We start from the raw sequence: 19929 nt of genomic DNA on the forward strand, positions 1-19929 counted from the left end.
TGCCAGTAACATAACTCCTGATTGGACGCGCTGTAGTAAACTACTCGCTCATTGGATGCGGCTGTTTCAGGCGTCATTGGTGGCAGCGCGGGGATTTATTTGCATGTATTGCTATATTTATTACAAAAAAACATGTGCTCAACTGATTTATCCCGAGTTGTCGGCATTCTCCGCTCGATGTATCCACAAGTCGAGACTCTGGAGGGGTTCTCAAAGAGGATAGTGTTTTCAGAAGGACGTCCGTTGGTTCTTGTGGAGGAGTCTGACTCAAATCGCTTCAAAGCATTCGTTACTGAAACGTTTGTTTGCTACGACAAGATTACATTACAGGAACCAAGCTGCAAACAGGTAAGTGTCAGTATTGTTGCTGGTATTTCAGCTACGGCTGGAACTACCTTTGTGAAAAAACAGTCTTACAAAGACCGAACATTTGGCTGCATCCACTGTAAGTCTCACTGGAGTCGTGATTCGAGCTTGGTGCTCGCTGCTGTCCTGTGGTGTGATATCGAAGTTACACAGCACAAAACAATAGGAATAATTGTAATATAAGCATCTTTCTTGGTGTTTATGGTGCATTGTTATTTGTTGCGACGACCAGACGTGTGATGAACCTTTTGGGTGTTCCACTCTGTATTGTTATGTGATATACAGTATAATCTGTATAGTATATGGTTTAAATTAAATTGAGATGTTGCCTTATGGTCTTTGTAGTCATTGTTTGCTTAAACTGTTTTATGGTTTCTACAGATCTGTTCTGTGTCAGAGCTTCTGGCTTTCATCCTGAACACTTTGAAGAGGAAACGGAAAAGAAACATCTTAACATATGGCTATGGTTTCAAGTTTAATACCCAAGGAGAGCAGACTGGAAACTGCTTTGCGTTCCAAAGTAATTTGTCTCAAAATGCAGCCTACATTTTTGGCAGTGACCTGTGGACGAAGGTCATTACGCGTCTGGGTACAGATGTGACGCGGTGTCTTCTGGAGAACTGCTCTATATTCGTAGCAGTCCCTCCAACATGTTTGTTTCAAGTGTGTGGTGTGCCTGCCTATGACCAAGTCCCACCCACCAGTCTACTGCCTGGATTCAGCCTACAATCCCGATCCCGGACAAAGAACAAAGCTCCGTTTGGAGGTCGTAACACTCTGAGAGGGAAACAATGCCTTGATAGTCAGGCATGTGCAGTTATGGATGACAGAATTGTTCAGATGAAAAGGAAGAGATATCAAATGAATGAAGATGAAACTACTGAACATTCCAAAAAAAGGAGGCGATTAGATCAGTATGAGGCCACCAGTATAGACCAAAGTTTATCCACAGATTCAGCGGCTGCATGTGATCTGGTTTACGACAAAGGATCTGCTTCTAACAAATCTCCTCACACCTCAATTTTAACTGGGAACGAAGAAAATGTCTCAAAATCAGTGCCTACCAAAACTTTGCCTCCCTCACAATACTTCATTCGCACTTTGGGCTTTGTTTATGGAGGCACTGGAATGTGTGCGTTCATCCTTAACAAGAAGAAGAAGGTTGGGGAAGCATCTAGACGACTGCTCGGAGAAGATTTGGTCCGAATAATTTTCCTCAAAGGTCCAGATTATCTCAAAGAACAAGAGAAAAACCAGAGGAAATTACCCAGGCGCTTATTTTACATGGTCCCGTTCTTTACCAAGCTACTCAGCCAGCACAAGAAATGTTCTTACAGGAGGCTCCTACAGAAGATGTGTCCACTAGTGAAGAAGACAAGCGATGGAAACGAGGACTTGAACTTACTCCTTCGCCAGTGCTGCTCACCTCATCGTGTGTACCTGTTTGTGAGGGAGTGCCTAGCCACTGTGATTCCCCCTGAACTCTGGGGCTCAGAGGACAATCAACGACATTTCTACGCAAGAGTCAGCAGTTTCCTGCGCAGAGGGAAGTTTGAGATGATATCTATAGGAGAACTCATGTGGAAGATGAAAGTGAATGATTGCAACTGGTTGAAGATCAGTAAGACAGGTATTCACGAGAACAATGTTAATTGTTAAGCCAGTTTAGACTCTTTTATAGAGTACATTGGCCACCGTTTGAGTAGTTACTCACCATAAAATGTGACTACCCTGCAAAGTAAATTCTGTAGTTAAAATGCCCAAGTTTAAGAGAGATTGCTTGTTGTAAATTTATAAAGAGAGTAGTGTTAAAAAGAAAAGGTCTGACTTGCGGTATTTAACAATAATGTTATAATATAGTTGTAGGAGAGATATCCAAATGACAATCTGTTCCTATTCTAATGCTCGCTCTTTCTCTTTAGGCAGGATCCCACCCAGCGAGCTTGCATATCGCACACGGCTCCTGGGTCAGTTTTTGGGCTGGCTACTTGAAGGTTATGTGACTGGCTTGGTAAGGTGTTGCTTCTATGTGACTGAGGGTGTCAACCAGAAGAACGCTCTGAAGTTCTATCGCCACGATGTCTGGCCCAAATTGCGAGACTTGGCTTTCAGGTATACACACGCTGAAGATGGAATGTGCGCACATTATGGCATTGAAAGATATATTCACATACTTTTAAGAGCAATACAGATGCTCACCTGGTCTACGGTGCGATTTCTTAAGGGTAAGCATGGCAAGCCTGAAATCAAGGCAAGTGAAATGGAACTGATTACAGTTACAGACTAATCTAAGGTTGTAATTTAATGGCATACATTATTCCTCAAAATTGTGCACATTAATATGTCTTGTATGTTTTTTTTGGGGTGGGGGGGATGCAAAATTTTCCTTTGTACTGTTGCTGGCATCATCCATCTTCGTTGGAGGTTCAGCATCGCAACAGCTGTTATACAACAGAGAATCGATTATATTCAAATACCAAGAAATACTTTTTGCCTTCCTCTCACTTTTTTTTTAAATATGTGTTTAATTCTGCAACATCATGTAATCATGGTTTTTATAGATTTCATTTTCCCCACAGTTTTAATTTCTTTTTTAGGAAATCGCCAATTATACAAAATCTGCTATACAATCTGCAAAATTTTTATTGGGCAAAACGAAAAGAAAACGCAACAAAACAACATAAGGTGATGATCTCAATTTTGTTATGTAAATAGCCCCCCCCCACCTTCTCCCTTCCTTTCTATCCCTGTACTAAATTAAGATAATTAAAAATGTGGAAATTAAATAAATGCATAACTAACAGTGAATAATTAAATAAACATATCAATGAATAAAAATAAATGGATTTGAAGAAGAAAAAAAAAAATAAGTTCAGGGTTAGTTTGTATTATAGTGAACCTTCAGCCATTATCCTCAACCAGGTCAAGGGTATCAATCAACAATAACAATGGTCGCCACATTTTCTCAATATCTAAAGCTTTCAATGTGAACCTAAGCATCTGTAACTTAACAAATTCAACACAGTTTCCTTTGTGCATTGTACATGGGAAGGGGGTGAGACATGTTTCCATTTTAAGAGAATCAGGCGTCTTGCCAAACAAGTAAACTTAGGTTGTCATTCATTGGAGATTGGATTACTTACTTCATGTCATGTGGGTGACCCTTTCTTTATGTCATGTTCTGACGCTTCATTAAGTAATCGGTCTTGTTGATGTTCTCGCTCAAGGTCCACAGGAATTGTCTGGATTGCGTGTCTGTCCTCCATGGAGGTTCTGTCTGTGTTCAAAATAACACACTTATGAACAGATGGTGACAGATGATTCAATTTTGGGAGTTTTTAGCCATCAGTTAAAGCGTTCAGTACACAGAATATACGCACTTTCACAGTCTGTCTAGGGGTGAGGATTCAGTGCTTTCGTCACTGCGGACTGGGTTTGATTGTGTCTAAGTTCTTAGGATTCTTTGCTGGAGATTTTCGCTCTTGAAAGCTTTTATATTTTTTCTCTTTTTAGAAACCATGTTTCTGAATGCCAGATTGAAGAGCTGGCCCCTGATGAAGTGATGTCCCTCCCCAGTACAACAGTGATCTCCCGCCTTCGCTTCATTCCGAAGACAGACGGAATGAGAGCAATCACTGCTGTCGTTGGAGCTGACGCCAAAACAAAGGTACAACTATTACACTCCCTCTCCCTCTGATGCTTGCTTCTGCTTGTAATTGTCAATGAAGAGTGTTTCGTGGAAATTATTATTTTGTGATGTAGTTTTTCTTCTGCAGTTTCACAGAATGCGTCTGCAGGACCTAAAAGCCATCTTGCTAGCTTGTGTGAAATCGTCTCCATCCCTTCTGGGTTCAACAGTTTGGGGAATGAGTGGAATTCACAAAGTGCTGTCTTCCTTTGCTCCATTGAAGAAGGAGAGAGTGGAACCTTTTTACTTTGTAAAGGTATCTGCATTTTGTATTTAATTGTGTAGCAGTGAGAAGGAAAAGCTGTTACATTATAAAATGAATGGATTTCAGAAAGGGTAGCTGACATAATTTCAACTTAGTACAAACTATTCTTCAGGGAGAACTATTACTTGGTTTAAAAAAAAAAGTGCGATACTACACGACACAAAACTCACTATGCTTTGCAAATCTTAAATGTCACGGGAAGGTCATCTCTGTTTTAAATCTCTCCCTTCTTTGTTTTTTTTACTGGATAAGGTGGATGTGAGTGGGGCTTACAACAGTCTTCCTCACAAGAAACTCCAAGAAGTCATAGGTCAGGCGCTGGCCTCCGTCGATGACAAAGACTTCAACATACGTACGTTTGTTAAAATCTGGGCCGACTCCCATGAAGGTATTCGGAGGTCCTTTGAACTAAAGGTGAGGTCATTCAAGCATGGTCAGTATTGACTTATACTTTTATTGTTGGAGTGTTTCATTAAGTTGTTTGTTATCAATTTCTAAATGAATTAAATGAATGTTAGCACAATTCAATTGAAGAAGTAACAACCATTTTGTTTACGACTTTTTACATTACCTTTCTTTATCATTATGTCCATGGAATGAGATCAAAAGCCATTCAGTACAAAAGTACAAATCTAGTTGGGATCTCATCCTTTGCAGTACATTTTTAAAGGACGACTTGATGGACACCCTTTATGTTCTTACTTTACCATATACACATAAGAGTATATATAGAGTATATAGAGTACAAGATCTATAAGAGTAATAATAAGTAAAGTGAAGATGAATCATCTGCTGATCCTAGGCCTAGGAAAACAGAGTTCTGCAGTGTAGCTGCCCCTCTAAATCCCCAGCTGATTCACATTTGATGTACTGCAAGTGCAATTCTGAAACAGGAACCCCAAAATAGTTGATGACATTAAAGTTCTACAGGATGAGTCTTTGAAACAGTCACGCACATAGTGGAAAATGAACTACTGTTGGCCGGTCTGACAGAAATGGAGGCTATAAATGTAACAGATCGTTGCGTTTGTTCCTATAGGCGAACATCGTTGACGAAATTGCAGGCACACCCAGCATGAAAAACTTTGTTGCCTCACTGCAAAGAAGCAAGACAGCTCACCATGCCATTCTGGTGGAGCAGGTCAGAACCTTGTGTGTTGGAATGGAGATAGATAATGAATGTGTTTGCCTGCTTTTCTAGATACTAGCTTATTGCTTTATATTTGTGTATGTTTCTTGTGCTTCTCTGCTTCAACAATGCAATCTCCCAGTCTAGGAACAGTTAAATACGCCTGTCCAACCGTCTCTTTTATTTCCAGCATTTCTCTTCAGGTCACTATGTCAAAGAGCAGTTGGAGTTCTTTACACAAATGCTTACAGGGAACATTATCCAGCACGGGAAGAGGTAAACATTCCTCCTTTTCAGTGTTTTATTGTGTTGAGACAGCTGCTGTTTTTAACTACTGGTAGTAGTATTCATAGTAGTTTTCAAAGTTAGTGCAAAAATTTTCTTTTCAGAAGAAAGCTTTTTTTTTTTTTTTATATCTAAGCGTGCGGCCGTGCCCAGAGGCACCATGGAAGATTGTCATCACGTTCAATATTTAATCATCAGTTCAAGAACGTGATATTTTTAACATTGAAGCGTCACATTGCCAAATGCTGAGAGGAAGTTATAGTGCTGTGTCGCTGTTTATGTTAAGTAGCTTTTCTTGAATGCATATGATGATTTTATTTTTAATCCACCTTTTTTTTTTATGTAAACCAAATGACATGTAATTAATTTTGAAGTGTTCTTTGAGACAAATCCATGATGTCCTGGTTTTTGTTTGTTTTTCAGAATGTATCGTCGGTGTCAAGGGATTCCTCAGGGGTCTCTTGTGTCAAGTCTTCTGTGCTGCCTCTGCTACGGTCACATGGAGAACACGCTCTTTAAAGATTTTCCGAAAGACAAAGTGTGCGTGTGAAGTTTTTAGTTGTAATTGTGTCATGCCACCAGCGGAGGGAGCTGATTCTTTACAATGAATTTTCTCTCTCTGTGTGAAGGTGTTTCATGAGGCTGATCGATGATTTCCTGCTGATCACCACGGAAAAATGGAGAGCCAAATCCTTTCTCATGTATGTTATAACTTGGTAACGCGAACATCTATTTGTGGAATGACATGTAATTTTTGAATGACAATATGAACTGTATTGTGCTTTCTGTAGGACCTTGTTTGATGGGGTGCCTGAGTATGGCCTTGTAGCCAACCCGCAGAAGGTGGTGGCAAACTTCCAAGCGTCCACATGGTCCCATCATGGCATTACCACGCTGCCCTATCACTCTCTCTTCCCCTGGTGTGGTTTACTTCTTGACACAAAATCGCTGGAAGTCTATAAGGATTACTCCAGGTGTGGCTTCCTGTCCCTCACCATTTTCGCTCAGTCATTTATCCATGAAACGTATTGAGGTTTTTATGACTTTCTAAACTGTACTTTGAGCTTGGTCATAAAGATTCTGATTGACAACTTGATGTTGATCTGATACTCTGAGCCTCATTTAACACGTCGGCAACTTGTTTCTTTTACCTCTTGGTTTCACAGCTATGCAGGTCTGTCTCTACGCTACACTCTCACCCTGGGCTCTGTCATCTCACCCGGTCAACAGATGAGAAGAAAATTGATGGGCATCATCAGACTCAAATGTCATTCTGTCTTCGTGGACTTAAAGGTTAGGAACGTTTCAGTAGAACAGTCTGCTGAAACTTTTTGTGGTTGAATTGATAACAACTCTTTGCATCGACCTCACGGATGTGCCAATATTTGAAAATAAACTCACTGTGTCACCTATTTAGTCACTCATGACTGAATGGTAAGTTGACTCATTAATGCCTCTTTCCCAAAGCACACTTACTTCTAAACCCCTTGAGTGGGCATCATGAAACAGCAAATGGCTTTTCTTCTGGTGCTTAAGTGAAACAAATAGTCTGTCCATATGTATGTGCATCATTGTGAGTCTCTGCCAGATCATTGCAAGTTCTGCAATGTCATGATTTGGAATCGTTTTGAAGAGGCATGTTTGATGAGTGATAAGATTCTTTATGGATTTCTACACCTAGTAATTTATGCATCGAAAGATAAAGCAAAGTCTTGACCAGTTTTTTGCTATCATGTAATCGTGATGATGCTGTAATCTTTAGCCTCATGATTTCCTACCAAACATAGCTGATGTAGGTCAAGTTCAGCTGATGTAAGATCATTGTTAATTATTGTTAATAATCATTAATCATTACCCAGTCCCAGTCTAAATGGTCTCCAGTTTCAAGATGGACAATAATGGGCTGTACAATAATGTCAAACATTTTGAAAGGGAAAGCAGGCACTTTTTTCTCCTTAACATTGACAACACAAGGGCCACAGGGGGACAGTGCAACCACCAAAGATGATTCTGTGTCACCGAAGCAACAACACTTTTGTGTTGATTGATTTATTGCCTGCACAGTCTCATGAAATAAAAACTTTTATATTGCAGACCAACTCACTGGAAACGGTGTACAAGAACGTCTACCACTTGGTGTTACTTCATGCATGCAGGTATGACTGCGTCAAATTCTCGTTTTTTTTATTGTTTGTCATAATTGTACTTGGTTTAGAAGTATCTTTTAGTTGAATCTAAGCATAGCTTTAGCCACTTATTTTCTGATCTGCTCTCACCAGGTTCCATGTTTGTGCCCAGAGTTTGCCCTTTGGCCAGACTGTTTCGAAGAATCCCCGCTACTTCCTGAACATGATTCAGGATATGGCCCACTACACCAACAGGCTGATCAGACTGAGCAACAAAGGCAACAACATGCATTTTCGTCCTTAAATTCATTGTCTTGCCTGTCAATGCTTGTCATCGTAACATTCAAGTGTTAGAGCCGATGAGTGAAAATACATTTCTGTCATTGTTATAGACTTGGGAGGCGCATGCATATTCTGTGTCATGTAAATTCCACTAAACTTTTACGTTTAATTATGACAGGAGTCGTATCCATGCGCACGAGGAGCACTTTAATTGGCAGTATTTACACTGATGTATGTCCACATCATTATGAAGCTTCTGTTAGTTACTAGTATTTGATTTGAGGTCTACCTGACTGCTATAGTCTTGATATCTTTTCTTGCAGCCACATGTATATGCTTGAGAAATTAAACTGATAATAGCTTGTAGTTAAGCATTTTTTTCCCCATTGGGTGGAGATTAGGTTCCTTTATTAGTCACAAGAGAGGACTTCCACAATTGCAGCAGCAAAAGAAGTAAAACACAATCTCAAAGGAATACAATACAAGATCAAAGAAACAACTTGAAAATGCAAAGGATACCCAGATATCTAGGTTAAGAACAGCTGTCTGGGCTAGTTTTAAAAGATCTCACTGAAAAGTTGCTTGTGGCCTTGACTTTTCAGCAATGAATTCTTTTCTTGCAACTTCTTGTTGGCTGTCTTTGCAGGTGAGATGTTGGGTTGCAAGAGCCAGACAGGCATGCTGCAGTATGAAGCTGTGGAGCTGATTTTCTGCAACTCATTTGTGATGATGATGTCTAAACACCGCAGCATGTACAAGGATGTTCTTCTGCACCTCCGCAAATGTACGTATCAAAAGTGTATTTACAATGATTTCAGACATACCGACTGATTTACTCATATTAAGTGTGTGGCCAGAAGTTGCCCTTTGGTCCGACTGTTTCCTAAGTTTTCAGACCCCCTTAAAATTTAACACAATGGAAAAGCTGTCTGTTTCCAAATGTGTGGCTGCATTATACTGACAGAAAAAAATGCAAATTATATTTTTACTGGATTCAGTATGACAGAGCTCAATAACAAAATCAACAAATGACAGAGAATGTGTTCGAAACAGAACAAAAAGTAAATAAATAAACCATCATGCCATCTAATTAATATTTAGAAGACCTGCCATTAGTGCGCAGAAGAACGCATGCACCACTGTATATAGATCCAGTTGAATAAGTCGCATCAATGAAATATATTTGGCCTTCATTTGCTTGCTTGCATTGTTTACATCATCAGATGCTTATCGATTTTGCTTCTCTCCAACTTGGCACGCTGCTCAACCATGAAGCTCGCAAACTCACCTAAAGTAAATGAAACATCCTGGAATCTGGTTGTGGCACGTAGGCAAGGTTCTGGATTGAGCACATGAAACATGTATTCTACACGTACACATGTATTTATACCTTTATTTGTGCAGAACAAAGCCCCAGATTCAATGCAAACCAAAGTCATTAGAAACTGTGCAGTTACAGACATTATGTCACTCTTCAAAATTGGAAGCATAAAGCGACTTAACTGTGTGCATGTTGTAAAGGTGAACCACTAGGACAAACCCATAAATCGGCAGAGGAGCCATTGACTGCATTTTTCATTTTACAAGAGTCATTTTAGCCTTTTTTTTTTTTCAATCTGTAACTTGTGTTGTCATTGACCCTGACAGGGAAGCGCAGCCTGGAGCAGCGTCTTGGAGATCTAAGGGTGGCCATAGTCAGACAGGTGACTCAGTCCAAGACCCCAGTGGACTTTTTGGCCTGCTTGTTTTAGACTGGCACCAACGTGTTTAGAACGAAAGGACCACAGCAGCAGACAGGAATTGGTATGGAATCACCCTTTACGGAGTACTCTTTAAACTTACTCTTCTACTTGGATTCCTTCACATCATCTTGTGGTTTCAGTGGATAAGGGTTGTTTGGCTGTGTTTCAAAACAAAACAATTACCTTCTTATCAGCTCCGAAAATATGAATCACTTATAAAACAATAACTCTAGCTGCAGGAGGAATGAAGATGGCGGAAAAGTGTCCACGAAAGACGCTCATGGTTGTTTGGACTTTGATTTACACTTTGCAGTACTTTTCCGTGAAAAAAGTGCCAGCGCCACCACCTCGTACTTAGCTGAAGTCGGATCTCAGAATCACAATCATCTCTTGACTCTTTTCTCACACTGTGCTTGTACATACCTGTGTCCATGAAAGATTTTGCCTTTTGGTCTGTTATTTGGATGTGTATAAAAGAAGTATTCAATTATAAAACTACAGTCATGAAAATCAGAGGAACTGTCCAAATGAGTTTGTGTCTCTAAACACCTTGCCGCTTGTATTCCTGTAAGTCACTGTCGAAGCCGTGGTTGTCATATGGGCTTAGTTCCCTTTTTTTGGAATGCCTCCTGACTCCCCAGCATATGACTTTGTAGAGCGCCACCAATGGAATGGAAACCACAGGCACGGAGGAGAGGAGCACTATGATGGCAAACACCCAGTCTGGGTAAGGCTTTGTCTCCGTTTTAGGGAACTCAGACTGCAGAAAATAAAAGGCAGAGAAACATATTTGTATTTTTCAGTGGCTGTCGATCTCGGAAAGGTGCGTACAGGGACAGTACATACTGCATGCTGACTTGAAAGATCTGGTATAATGGTTGCTACATTTATCACATTGAAGTTATTTGTATTTAAGTTTGATTTTGAAAGCTTGTAAAGCAACTTCAAACTATGGTTGACTTTTTTTTTTAATTTCAAATGATTCAATACTGTTGAACAATCCTGTAAAAGATGTGTTTAGAAGCATGGCTTACATAAAAAGGGTTCCAGGAAGGGTAAGTTGGGTGCTTCTGTGCCTGGAGAATGACGTATGCCACCAGCACAGTGAGGAGCATCAGCGGGCTGATCACCATCCAGCACACCTTCCAGTAGATATTGGGCCTCCTTCCAGTCATGTAGTAGATGTCTTCGCTGAAACTGAAAGGAAATGGATTATGGCAGACCTCTGCTGTGTATAAGTACATACCATCCAGCTCAGAAACGTACTTTTTCATTCCATACACATAAATGACTCCAAAGATCTCAAAGAAGGCGATAATGAGCAGAGGTACGGAGCCCACGTAGCCATTGAAGACCTCCACCCAGTAGTTCCCAGATCCCAGGGTGAAGATGAGAGAGATGGCAAAGGTAAATAAGCAGATCAATCCTGGTGAAAGAGATTTAGGAAATAAAATGTAACATTTGTTTCCATTTCAGTCTCGGTTGAATTCTCAGTACCTGTCAATGCTTCGTTAGGGAGCCACTTTGGCACCAAATTGAGGTCATTTATGGGAGTGAGAACTCCTTCCAAGTTTCCAAACATGGAGGAGAGTCCCAAGCTGAAGAGCATCACGAAGAACAGAATGGCCCACACCTGGGAGCCTGGCATCGACAGCACTGCTTCAGTAAACACAATGAAGGCCAGGCCGGTTCCTGAAGCGCTCTGGGGAGGCAAGAGAAATACTTTGGCTGCTGAGCATGTCCTGTACAGAGTCAAACTACAAGAAGGGAGTGAGCAGCAACCTGGTCAAGGAAATCATTCAGGTCACATTCTTTCAGCGGTACGTTGGCGAATTCTTCAGGCCATGTCTGATTTAAATACTTCTCCCAGTAGTTATAGTTCTCCACTGTGATGTTCTGGTCAGGCCACTCAAAGTGATTAGTCAAAGCTATGATGTTCCTGCACGAGAAGAAAGGGAGGGGTGATTTCAACAGAGAGAGAGTTTAGTGAACCTTTAGTGAAACTTCACATACATAAAAATATACAAAAAAGCAAAACAAAGCAGTTACATGATGCCACTAGGACCCAGATTATTGGCTACAGTGATGGTGACGACTTGGCTGACCACCCTCATGAGCCCACAATGTAATGTCATAGTCCTTTCAAGAGTCCTTGCTTTTAAATGGTCAAAACAAAAAGGAGAGCAGCAGTTGTCACTAGTTTGGATTTAAAAAAAATGTCATCAGTCAAGTGGTTGTTGTCAGTTGTTGACAACTGCAGTTTCACGACATCAATTGCCTGTTAACTGTGTTTCAGTGATTCTCAATAATGACATGTTTTTTTATTTAGAAACTTTGACTATTTTTTTGGAAGTCCTTTTGATATTTCATTTCCAGTGTTCCGACTATTTTCGTTTCAACTTACTCATCCAGGCACGCATTGAGGGCGTTGTTTGCTTTAAACCCCAGGATGGAGAAAATAGAGATGGAGGCATAAAGAGATGTGGCACTGTTGATTATCCCGACGACGACCGCATCCCTCTCACAGTCGTTTCTGACAGAGACGAGGCGAAGCTCAAGCACAAGTTGTTGTAAAACAGCGGGTGTCTTGTGTCTCTTACTTTTCCTCACTGTAACTAGCAAATGCAATCAGTCCACCAAAGGCCACGGAGAGAGAAAAGAAGATCTGCGTGGCAGCATCCAGCCAAACCTGCGGGTTCATCAGTACATCCCACTGAAAGAGGGGAAATATGTTTTTATAGAGTTATGAATCAGGGAGTGATCCTATCTCTACAAACTGACTTTGGGGGTGAAAAGATACACCAGTCCATCTGTCGCCCCCGGCAGAGTCAGGGCCCGCACCAGGAAAATGGTTAGCACCAAGTAAGGGAAGGTGGCAGTCACGTATACAGCCTAGAAGACAACAAGAATTGAAGGGGTACAACACTGAAGGTGGTCTTTTCTTTGCTTTGCTCACCTTTCCCATTGAGTTAATTCCTTTGATAAAACAAATGTAGACCACTGTCCAGGCACTAGCTAAGCAGATGACCATTTTCCACTGCAGGGAGCCACTGATTTCAATATCGGAGGTGATGTTCAGGGTCTCACGGTACCAGAAGTAATTGACTGGTGTGCTCTTCTTGCATTCCAAGTTGTATTCTGCATGATGAGAGTATTCATTGCATTAGACAGCACATCAGCACAGCCTTCACTTATGTCTCAGCATTTCTTTTGACCATGTGGTCAGATGCGGCTAGCTTTACATGTGTGATACAGGTGTGTCCATGTCCAAGGTCTGAACATGGGTGGTTGTCTCCACGTATTTGCCTTAAAGAGGCCAGGGTCTAGACTGTTAACTGTACTGGGCTGAGCCCTCACAGGAGTTTTTGAGGTGAGACTTATGCTAATGTTTAGGCATGCCAATGGGGGGAAAAAAAATCCATATAAAATATTAAATGACACGTGACTGACGTTAAATTCTGTTGTGCAGGAAAAATGATTGCCCATTCGAAGGGTTCAGAGATGGCCTGAACTGGGCTTTCTTTTTTGGAGTATTGCATTATTGGAGGGTATTTTCTTTGAACTGCTAAATAAGTCAGTTACAGAAATACTGTATCAATGTATGCTGAGTAGAAGATTGAGGGAAAATAAAGAGCCCCCGCTGCATGAATTCCCTTCTGGTTCAGAGCAATTTGTCACACAACTTGTACCGGCCAATTTGCCACTTAAGGTTTTCAAAGTGCCACTATCTGAGGCTATTGCTCCTTTTTGTTGTCGAACCCATAGAGCATAAAACACAGGCACTTGTATAACCATAAAAGTAGTAATTCAGTTATTGTTGTTTGTACATGCTGTTATGGCCCTAGAACCATTGAGAGTCATAAAAACAAGTATGATATTTGACTGAGCCGTCACCACCAATTGTCAGGTCATAGCTGGCAATTTCAGTCTAAATTGCTGATGCATCCACCCAACACTTCTCATAAAGTCATGATTCATGCGCCACGGGGACGCTGTAAAGTAACATTGAGCTGTTGGTAATGAACAGTTTTGGCCCAAACATGAGCAATGATGCACTTTAGCTGTTGGACTGTACAACTTCACCTGTAAAGTTTTCATTGATGGGACATTGACTCCATGGCAAGGGTTCCTGGAATGAGTTGAAGAAGTACCAAAGGACCCAAGCCAAGATGGTGTTGTAGAACATTCCCACCAGAAAGGACACCACCAGGGAAGCGATGCCTGCAGACACAGCAAGCATGATGTCTGACGGTGTTTCAGAAAGTTGAGTTTATTCTTTCTCTGTAGATCTACCCACCAACTCCTCCAAGATATGGAGAGATAGAGTTCCAGACTCCAATGCTACCCTTGCGAAACCTCTGTCCCACGGCCATCTCCAGGTGGAGCAAGGGGAGACCCTCGAACACCAGAGCTATCAGGTAGGGAATGAGGAATGCGCCTGAAAACAAAACATCTAACGTCAGTCTTTTTTTAAATCACAATAGCATGAGAGGCTAGTATTACCTAGTATTTTCCAAGTGAAATTTGACTGATGTGTTTACCGACTGTTTTGTGCGTTTGGTCCATGCAGTGCCACACACTGAGGCTCTCATTGCCTAACCAAAAATACCAGATCTCTTAATGGGTTTGGCTGTTTACTCAGCCCTGACCCTGATTGTCTGGGGTTTTGTGATCCTGGGGCTCCAGATAACTTACTAGGAACTATGAGGAAGTGAAAAGATAAAACAGAGTTGCCTCATGACACAGAACGGTGCATTAACATTGTCTGGCACAGTGCTTCTATTAGATCGGTACAATGAAGTGTTAAAATGTAACTAGTCAGTGTGAGACACTATGAAAAGATCAAATATTAAGACAATAAGAAAATAAAGTATTTTAAGATGATAGCCAAAACTTATGAATATGCAAATTGTTTTAGAGATAATTTAAAGACCATTATAATATGATCAAATATTTCAACATAAAATGTAATGTACACTGATTCAAATAAAAGGAATGATATAATATAGTAGCGCTTTATATTGGCTTCAATATTAGGAACTGGACAAGGATTAAAAAAAAATACTATACACATATGTACTACGAACAACAACATTAATAGGGAATTTTGTGTTTTAATGCAGATTGGAAACATTATTGAAACTCCATGGTGCTGTTGGTTTTGCTTGACTTTTGATTAATCGGTTATCAGCAGAAATATTTCCCCGTTTTGAGATGTACAAATAAATTATCCTTGTTACATAAAAATATATATATATATGTTTTGTAACATTTACACAGTCTTATGTTACAGCCTCATGACTACAAAATTCCATAGGATTCAGGATTCTAACTGGCTGCTGCAATTCCTTTCACAGCAAAATGAGAGTTTAGTTAACTTTTGTTAACTGAAAAATGAATTCCGACTCACCTCCTCCATAGATTTGACATAAGTAGGGAAAACGCCAAATATTTCCAAGTCCCACTGCAAACCCGATGGATGTTAACAAGTACTGAATCTTGTTGTCCCATTGGGGTCGTGGTGGCTCTTCTTGTCCCATTTTGTCTCCTGGTCTAACGTGTGTCTGGATCGACCAATTTTAAAAGTTTGGACTGAGGGTTACATCCCCCTGGTGGGCTGTCCTACAATTGGCTCCTCGTTCTAGTATAAAGACACCATTTGAGCAGATAGTCAATGGAAAATAAATCATAAACATTTAACAGCTCTAAGATTGTTTAAGGGTGTGATAATCCAAGCTTGCATTAATGGATAACTTCTGTGTGTGGCTGGGATGTTGCAGCGCCCTAAAGCAGCCATCAATAAAACACATCAGGAAAGGTGCACTGTGGTGAGCAGTAGACAAAAAAATTAGTGTCACTAAAAACATGGTACAGGACTTGATGTAGATCTGCTGTAGTTGGATGTATGTAAGTATGATAAGACTGAGTACAGGGCTGTTTTGGACAATTTTGTCCCATGACGTGAACAGAATCATCTCCAATGGGGCCAAAATCTAGGGGAAAACCAAGGTGCCTGTCATTCCTGTTGTCATTAAGGCGGTCAGTGTTGACGCTGTGGAGGACTACAAATATCTAGGGGTACTGACGGCTAATAAACTGGAAAAAGAAAACTTGACGCCCTCTACAGGAAGTCCCAGAGCCGTCTCTGTGGCTGAGGTTTTTCAATATCTGCAGGACTATGCTCAGAATGTTCTATGAGTCTGTGGTGCCCAGTGCTATCCTCTATGCTGTGGTACATTGGGGCAACACGCTGAGGGCAGCGGATGCCAATAAACTGATCCGCAGGGCCAGAGATGTTTTGGGAGTGAGGCTGGACTCGCTGATGGAGGTGAAAGGAGAATGCTTTGATTCATGGACATTCTGTAGCAAGGAACACATCCTCACTGAATCAGAAGCGCAATGAAGAATGCTTGGATGTTTACTCAGCCCTGACCCTGATTGTCTGAGGGTATATATAGATCTATCCATCTATCTATCTATCTATCTGTCTATCTATCTATCTATCTATCTATCTATCTAGACATATATATAATAAGAAGTGGAGAGGTGAAGCCACATTTTTAAATTTGAATGAATTTGGTGTATTACTGAATCAAATGATGGACCCACACATACATTTAAATAACAAAATATTGTTTATTTTGCATCAGTTTGACAATAGCACAATGAATCACGATGGTGGCTATATACAAGTTTTTATATCACCTTATTTAAACTAAATCTCTTTTAATGTCTTGAAAATATTTGTATAAGAATTTCAATTGTGTAAGAATTTCAAGTACATTCAGAGTAGTGGAAACCTGGCAATTGTGTAGCGAAAACATCCCTGAACAAAAGCAAACAGATGCTTTTGTTTGCTTTTGTTCGGGGATTCCTCCATGTTTGTTGTTGTTGTTATCATCCTAGCTGCCACGTGTCTTGTGCATCAGTGTGATCAGTGGACCAGGAACTCCTGCACTTAAAAGGTTCCCTGTTGTCTGGAGAGCAAACTGTTTAATTAAATTAAATTAAAATGAAACAATTAAATGCGATTAAAATATGTAATGTTTTAAATATATATATATATATATATATCCTGAGTCAGTCCGGATCATCTTGAGGCTGTAGGTACAGTACCTTTTGAGGACTTCTTACCTCCATCAACGAGGTTGTGTTTTTGACAGTCTTGGTTTGTCTGTCTGTCTGTTTTCAAAATCATAAAAAAAACATTTTGCAAGTGTCTGGGTAACTCTCTGGATCCAGAACTTTTATAAAGTGTTCTTTAACTTTGGGACCATTTTCAGGATATAGTGACTGGACTGAAGCTGTTTAGAGGAGGTGTGCGCTCTCTCAGTGCCTTTCTGTTTCTTCATAGAATAGCACTTCAAATGAATAAAAGCAAATTTGACTACATATCAAACATGTTGTGAATGACTCTGGCCAGAAAACACATAGGTTGAGGACAATTACTTCACATGACTATTTTATTTTACTACACAGGAAACATTCATATCAACAAAAGACTAACCTTGAGAATGTGACCGAAAATAAATCAACATTCATACAGCAAGACTGTGGACACGTTACTGTTCATTCACTCGTGTTCAGGTTCCTAGGGAAGACTAGAGGCCTCTGGAACGACAGCGTGGAGAGAATCACTGTATCGTGGCTTGGTTGATTTGTGTGATGAGCTCCTTGGTGGAGTAATGCGCCATGTCAGTGCTATTCTGCTTGTTATTTCATTTATGCATTCTGCTGGTGATATATGATTGTTAAAGCAGGGACTCAAGGGCCTGGATACAAATAAAAAGATGTGCTCCTCATGTTTCACCGAGAACAAACGCAGACACTATTTATTTCATGTATTTTTAACTGATATTGCATGTGCACAAACACTTTCTGTCCCTCTAACTCCTGTACGGGGAGTAGCCGCTACTGATTAAAAGCTAATACATTTTACTCGAATAACTGGTTGTGAAATATCAATTGATTTATTATTCGCTGGATATGAGTCCTTTAATTTATGGACTTTTAATGGCATTATTTATTTAAGGGCAGCATGCTCTGATACCATTCTTCATGTACTAAAGACTCTTCATGCCAGCATTCATTCACTTCACCTGTTCAGTAGCTCGGTACATGCAGATGCATCCACATTCTAGTCAGCGATGTGCTGACACGGACTTGACCCAGTCTCTCTACAGAATGTAGGCTCCGATCCATCACTCCGTAAATGCCACTGTGATTCGCTTGATTCATTGATAACAGGTGTGAATGTTGGTGCTGTGTTAAAAGAACAGAGTAGTTTGTACAGCTGTGTAAGAATCTGTTTGTTCTGCTCATTTAAGTGGGTCTCGACCGTAGTTGTAAGTGAAATGGTTGCCAAGTCAACTTTTTTGTGCCATTTGATTTCAGATATGCGAGTTGAACACTCCTTAACCCAAAGTACAGAATGTCTCGTGTTTTTACTCCTCAAGGTCGAAATCACTGAACATGAAGATTAAAGTCGCATTTTTTCCTCTATGGCCCAGTGGGTTAAAAAAGGTCAACTGCTTGGCTTGCCTCCAGCTTTTACACTCGTGTCCTCCTGTTGCCAACAGTGGTGGTGCGTTCATTGCGTTCAGCATTACTGCCACCTACTGGCATCTTCAAGAACTGGATCTCACTTGACCAGGCAGGAATGGTGCTGTTTAGTTTTCTCTCAGTGGTGTCTCAACCTGATCTCCTTTTGAACAGTTGATAAGAAGCATGTAGAAAAGTTCAAGTAGTTTAATTTACATATATTTAATTATATGGTTCAATCGGAGGGCAGCCTGCTGTCTACTCCAATTTCTAAATAGGTAATAAATCTCTGCTATTACGAAGGTCCATGTCATTGGAGTGGGCTTTTAAAAGGGTTGCAGACTTGATGAAAAAGATCTGTTTAAGAGGTGCGGAGCTTCACCATATTTGATACGCTTGCTCCAAATGTGTAGATACTAACAGGCCGGATGCGACCCGAGCAAGAGTCTATATTTGTTTGTCAATTGAAAATAGTTGGTCAAACGTATTTGACTGGTTAGGAAACCCCTGCTCTCCTCTTAGGTCTAAATATCGCTGTATATTGTGGGTGTATCTATTGCAAAGGGATAAAAATGGCACAATTAACAATGCTACTACACTGCCATCAATTCAAGACTTTTTTTGCAGTTGCAATTTTTATCAGTGCAGATATAAGGGGACACACTTTGACATGGTTTGATTTATGTCGCTAACATCCTTCAAAGGGTACTAATTCTGACTGCAATTTGGATTTCCTTGATGTCTTGTCATCACAAGAGCATGCTTGTGCACGTGTGTGCTTTTATTATGGTCGTAAAAAGAATGAACTTCATCACATTTTTATAAAGTAATTATGGTATTGTATAAAAATAAAAAAATGTCATGCACAATCTGGAACAAAAATAGTTTGAAGTCCAGTGCTTGTTAAAATATCTGCAGTCTACAGCCTACGTAACTGATCCTGGATCAGCATGACGTCTTTCACTAACCCAGACCACTAAGCTGTTTTTCTATTGTTTTTGGTTAAATATGATGCAATAGGAGGATGTCAAAGCTCAATGATATGAATCACATCATCAACCAGAATCTATTTCTTGTGTGAAATATACTGTAGGTGAAATGAAGTTGTCCAGAGAGAAACACGCTTTATCCTTCCCTGATATCACTCTGTAATCGGAACAGTACCTGCAGAGATCCTGTAGCCCCATGCACGGTTGAGTGTCCTATGGCATTCAAACCACCAGGTGGTAACGTTTACAACGTTTGATTAAGGGGTTCCATGAATATACTTGCTTACTTGAGCATTTCTTCTTCACTGTTAGCTTTATATAGATGTACTCCTCTTTAAGACATGAAAAGTCACCGAATCCACACAAGCCATTTCATAAAGGATTTGCTTTCTATTTATAAATATTGAGGAAAAACGACCAATGTGTAACCAAAGAAGCCTATTTTAGGACATTACATTCAACATTTTAAAATAAAGATTTCATTTGTTGCTTTTGCGTTATAAGAAAAATATTTAA

General features: G+C 40.3%; 2 protein-coding genes across 4 annotated transcripts; one reads left to right on the forward strand and one right to left on the reverse strand.

Moving 5' to 3' along the window:
• The first annotated feature begins 94 nt into the window (after positions 1–94).
• Positions 95–11907, forward strand: tert (telomerase reverse transcriptase). Of its 3 annotated transcripts, XR_008414381.1 has the most exons (19): positions 95–348; positions 748–1996; positions 2289–2478; positions 3880–4033; positions 4143–4310; positions 4572–4733; positions 5359–5460; positions 5639–5724; positions 6157–6273; positions 6363–6434; positions 6525–6707; positions 6900–7026; positions 7828–7889; positions 8013–8137; positions 8788–8925; positions 9789–9944; positions 10540–10610; positions 11183–11290; positions 11360–11905. XR_008414381.1 is itself a non-coding variant. In XM_053862872.1 (16 exons), the coding sequence occupies exons 1-16, from the start codon at positions 133–135 to the stop codon at positions 9890–9892; spliced, it is 3255 nt and encodes a 1084-aa protein (XP_053718847.1). In that variant the 5' UTR covers positions 95–132; the 3' UTR covers positions 9893–10643. The 3 variants fall into 3 exon arrangements, 1 of the variants encoding a protein (XP_053718847.1); XR_008414380.1 differs by having other exon boundaries at positions 9789–10610; positions 11360–11907; XM_053862872.1 differs by lacking the exons at positions 11183–11290; positions 11360–11905 and having other exon boundaries at positions 9789–10643.
• slc6a18 (solute carrier family 6 member 18) lies at positions 3510–15423 on the reverse strand. The gene is made up of 13 exons (XM_053862873.1): positions 15294–15423; positions 14181–14321; positions 13967–14104; positions 12840–13021; positions 12665–12775; positions 12484–12596; positions 12288–12416; positions 11666–11822; positions 11381–11585; positions 11150–11309; positions 10918–11080; positions 9430–10643; positions 3510–3643 (listed from the first exon to the last, which is right to left on the reverse strand). Exons 1-12 carry the CDS (start codon positions 15421–15423, stop codon positions 10425–10427), a joined length of 1848 nt encoding a protein of 615 aa, XP_053718848.1. The 3' UTR covers positions 3510–3643; positions 9430–10424.
• Positions 15424–19929: the final 4506 nt, after the last annotated feature.

The sequence above is a fragment of the Synchiropus splendidus genome, chromosome 4, assembly GCF_027744825.2.
Source record: "Synchiropus splendidus isolate RoL2022-P1 chromosome 4, RoL_Sspl_1.0, whole genome shotgun sequence".
NCBI classification, from domain to species: Eukaryota; Metazoa; Chordata; class Actinopteri; order Syngnathiformes; family Callionymidae; genus Synchiropus; species Synchiropus splendidus.